The 2,500-nt window shown below is 45.4% G+C and overlaps 2 protein-coding genes across 2 annotated transcripts in view; one reads left to right on the forward strand and one right to left on the reverse strand.

The window, feature by feature from the left end:
* ENH_00008480 (nucleic acid binding protein, putative) overlaps nucleotides 1-473 on the forward strand; it is a gene marked incomplete at both ends in the record, with an annotated part of 1,030 nt that extends 557 nt beyond the window's left edge. The window contains one exon of the mRNA XM_013584139.1: nucleotides 26-473. Within this exon, the coding sequence (XP_013439593.1) occupies nucleotides 26-473 (448 nt within the window). The remainder of the gene's footprint in view (nucleotides 1-25) is intronic.
* A 1,625-nt stretch (nucleotides 474-2,098) lies between these two features.
* ENH_00008490 (hypothetical protein) overlaps nucleotides 2,099-2,500 on the reverse strand; it is a gene marked incomplete at both ends in the record, with an annotated part of 411 nt that continues 9 nt past the window's right edge. The window contains one exon of the mRNA XM_013584140.1: nucleotides 2,099-2,500. This exon is cut by the window's right edge and continues 9 nt beyond it. Within this exon, the coding sequence (XP_013439594.1) occupies nucleotides 2,099-2,500 (402 nt within the window).

Consider the following 2,500-nt stretch of genomic DNA (forward strand, 5'->3'; position numbering starts at 1 on the left):
GCCCGGGAGAAGAGAGGAGCCGCAGCTCGCGGCGGTACGAAGGAGCAGCAGCAGCAAAGTACAGCAGCAGCAGCAGCAGCAGCAGCAAGTACGGCAGCAACGGGAAGTACGCGAGCAGCAGCAGCAGCAGCAGCAGCAGCAGCAGCAGCAGCAGCAGGTTTGCTGCTCGTCGGCGTTCGCGGAGCTGGGAGCGGGGGGAGCAGCAGCAGCGGCGGCGGCGGAGCAGCAGCAGCAGCAGCAGCGAGGAGCCGGGCGCAGCAGCAGCAGCAGCAGCAGCAGCAGCAGCAGCAGCAGAGGGCGACGAGGAGCAGCTGCTGCAGCAGCTAATGGGCTTCAGCAACTTCTCAACTTCCAAAAATAAAGTTCATCTTTCTTCAGACCTTTCGGGAGTTAGCAAAAGGTCCAAAAGAAAGTACAGACAATACATGAACAGAAAAGGAGGTTTCAACAGGCCCCTTTCCCCCGTCTTCTAAACCCTAAACCCTAATTTAGGGTTTAGGGTTTGGGACGCCCCGCCTCTTGTCTCCATCTTTTCTTAGCAAAAGGTCCAAAAGAAAGTACAGACAATACAAGAACAGAAAAGGGGGCTTCAACAGGCCCCTTTCCCCCGTCTTCTAAACCCTAAACCCTAAACCCTAATTTAGGGTTTAGGGTTTGGGACGCCCCGCCTCTTGTCGTCTCCATCTTTCTTCTTTTGTTGCTTTGCCTTCTTCTACAGAAAGGGGGATTCAACAGGTCCCTTTCTCCCCTCTTCCAAACCCTAAACCCTAAACCCTAATTTAGGGTTTGGGACCCCCGGCCTTTTCCCATTTGCATCTTCTCTCTTCATTTGTTTTGTCTTCTCCTTAGACGCTTTTTATTCTTTTAAAACTTTTATAATTTAATTTATTTCCACTTTTCTAACTTTATTTATTTTCATATTTCTCATTTACCATTTTTATATTTCTAATTTAATTATTTTCATTTTTATAATTTATTTCATTTCTCTTTTCAACTCCTGCTTTCGCCCTACGCGGCCTTCAAAAGAGGGTTTATTAGGGTTTAAGAGTTTGCTGGGGTTTATGAGGGTTTATAAGGGTTTATTAGGGTTTATTAGGGTTTATTAGGGTTTATAAAGGCTTATTAGGGTTTATAAGGGTTTATGAGGGTTTATAAAGGTTTATTAGGGTTTATAAGGGTTTATTAGGGTTTACTGGAGTTTATAAGGTTTTATTGGGGTTTAGTGGGGCTTATTAGGGCTTATTGGGGTTTATTAGGGTTTATTAGGGTTTATTAGGGTTTATTAGGGTTTATTAGGGTTTATTAGGGTTTAGTAGGGTTTAGTAGGGTTTATTGGGGTTTGTTGGGGTCTATAAGAGTTTATTGTGTTTTCTTAGGGTTTATTAGGGTTTATTAGTTTATTAGGGTTTGCTGGGGTTTATGAGTGTTTATAAGTGTTCATTAGGGTTTACTGGAGTTTATTAGGGTTTACAAGGGTTTATTAGGGTTTACTAGGGTTTAGAAGGGTTTAGGGAGGCTTAGTAGGGTTTATAAGGGTTTACTGGAGTTAAGTGGGGTTTATTGTGGTTTATTAGGGTTTAGGGTTTAGCTTATTAGGGTTTTGTGGAGTGTCTTGGGCCTTACTAGGGTTTGCTAGGGTTTATTAAAGTTTATAAGGGTTTAGGGTTTCCTAGGGCTTATTAGGGTTTAGGGTTTCGTAGGGCTTCTCAGGGTTTATTAGGGCTTTTTAGGGTTTATGAAGGGACTAGGGTTTAGGGTTTAGGGTTTCCTAGGGCTTATTAGGGTTTAGGGTTTATTAGGGTTTGCTAAGAGGGTTTGGGGTTTAGGGTTTTAGGGTTGAGGGCCAGGCTGCGACCCAAACCCTAAACACTAAAAACCCCCACCTCTAAACCCTAAACCCTAATTTATAAACCCTAAACCCTAATTTGTAAACCCTAAACCCTAATTTGTAAACCCTAAAGCCTCACTTGTTAGCCCTAAACACCCATTTATAAACCCTTGAAGGATCTGCAGAAAGTTTTGCTGCTGCTGCTATTGCTGCGCTGCAGCTCTTGCTGCTGCATTTGCTGCTGCTGCTGCTCTGCTGCAGCTCCTGCTGCTACTTCTGCTGCTGCTGTTGCTCTGCTGCAGCTGCTACCTTCGCAGCTGCTGCTGCTGCTACTATTGCTGCTGCTGCTGCTTCTATTGCTGCTGCTGCTGCTGCTCCTATTGCTGCTGCTGCTGCTGCTGCTGCTTCTATTGCTGCTGCTGCTGCTGCTGCTGCTTCTATTGCTGCTGCTGCTGCTGCTCCTATTGCTGCTGCTGCTGCTGCTCCTATTGCTGCTGCTGCTGCTGCTTCTATTGCTGCTGCTGCTGCTGCTGCTGCTGCTGCCTGTTGCGTCGGAGTTGAGTGGAAGCAGCAAATAAAAGGAGAGTTTAAAATTCGAAGCAGCAAAAGAAGCAAAAAGAAATAAATATAAAACAGCAGCAGCAAATAAAACAAAAGAGGCTGCGCCCTAGA

This window comes from Eimeria necatrix, genomic scaffold (genome assembly GCF_000499385.1).
Source record: "Eimeria necatrix Houghton genomic scaffold, Enh_scaff1249, whole genome shotgun sequence".
NCBI classification, from domain to species: Eukaryota; Apicomplexa; class Conoidasida; order Eucoccidiorida; family Eimeriidae; genus Eimeria; species Eimeria necatrix.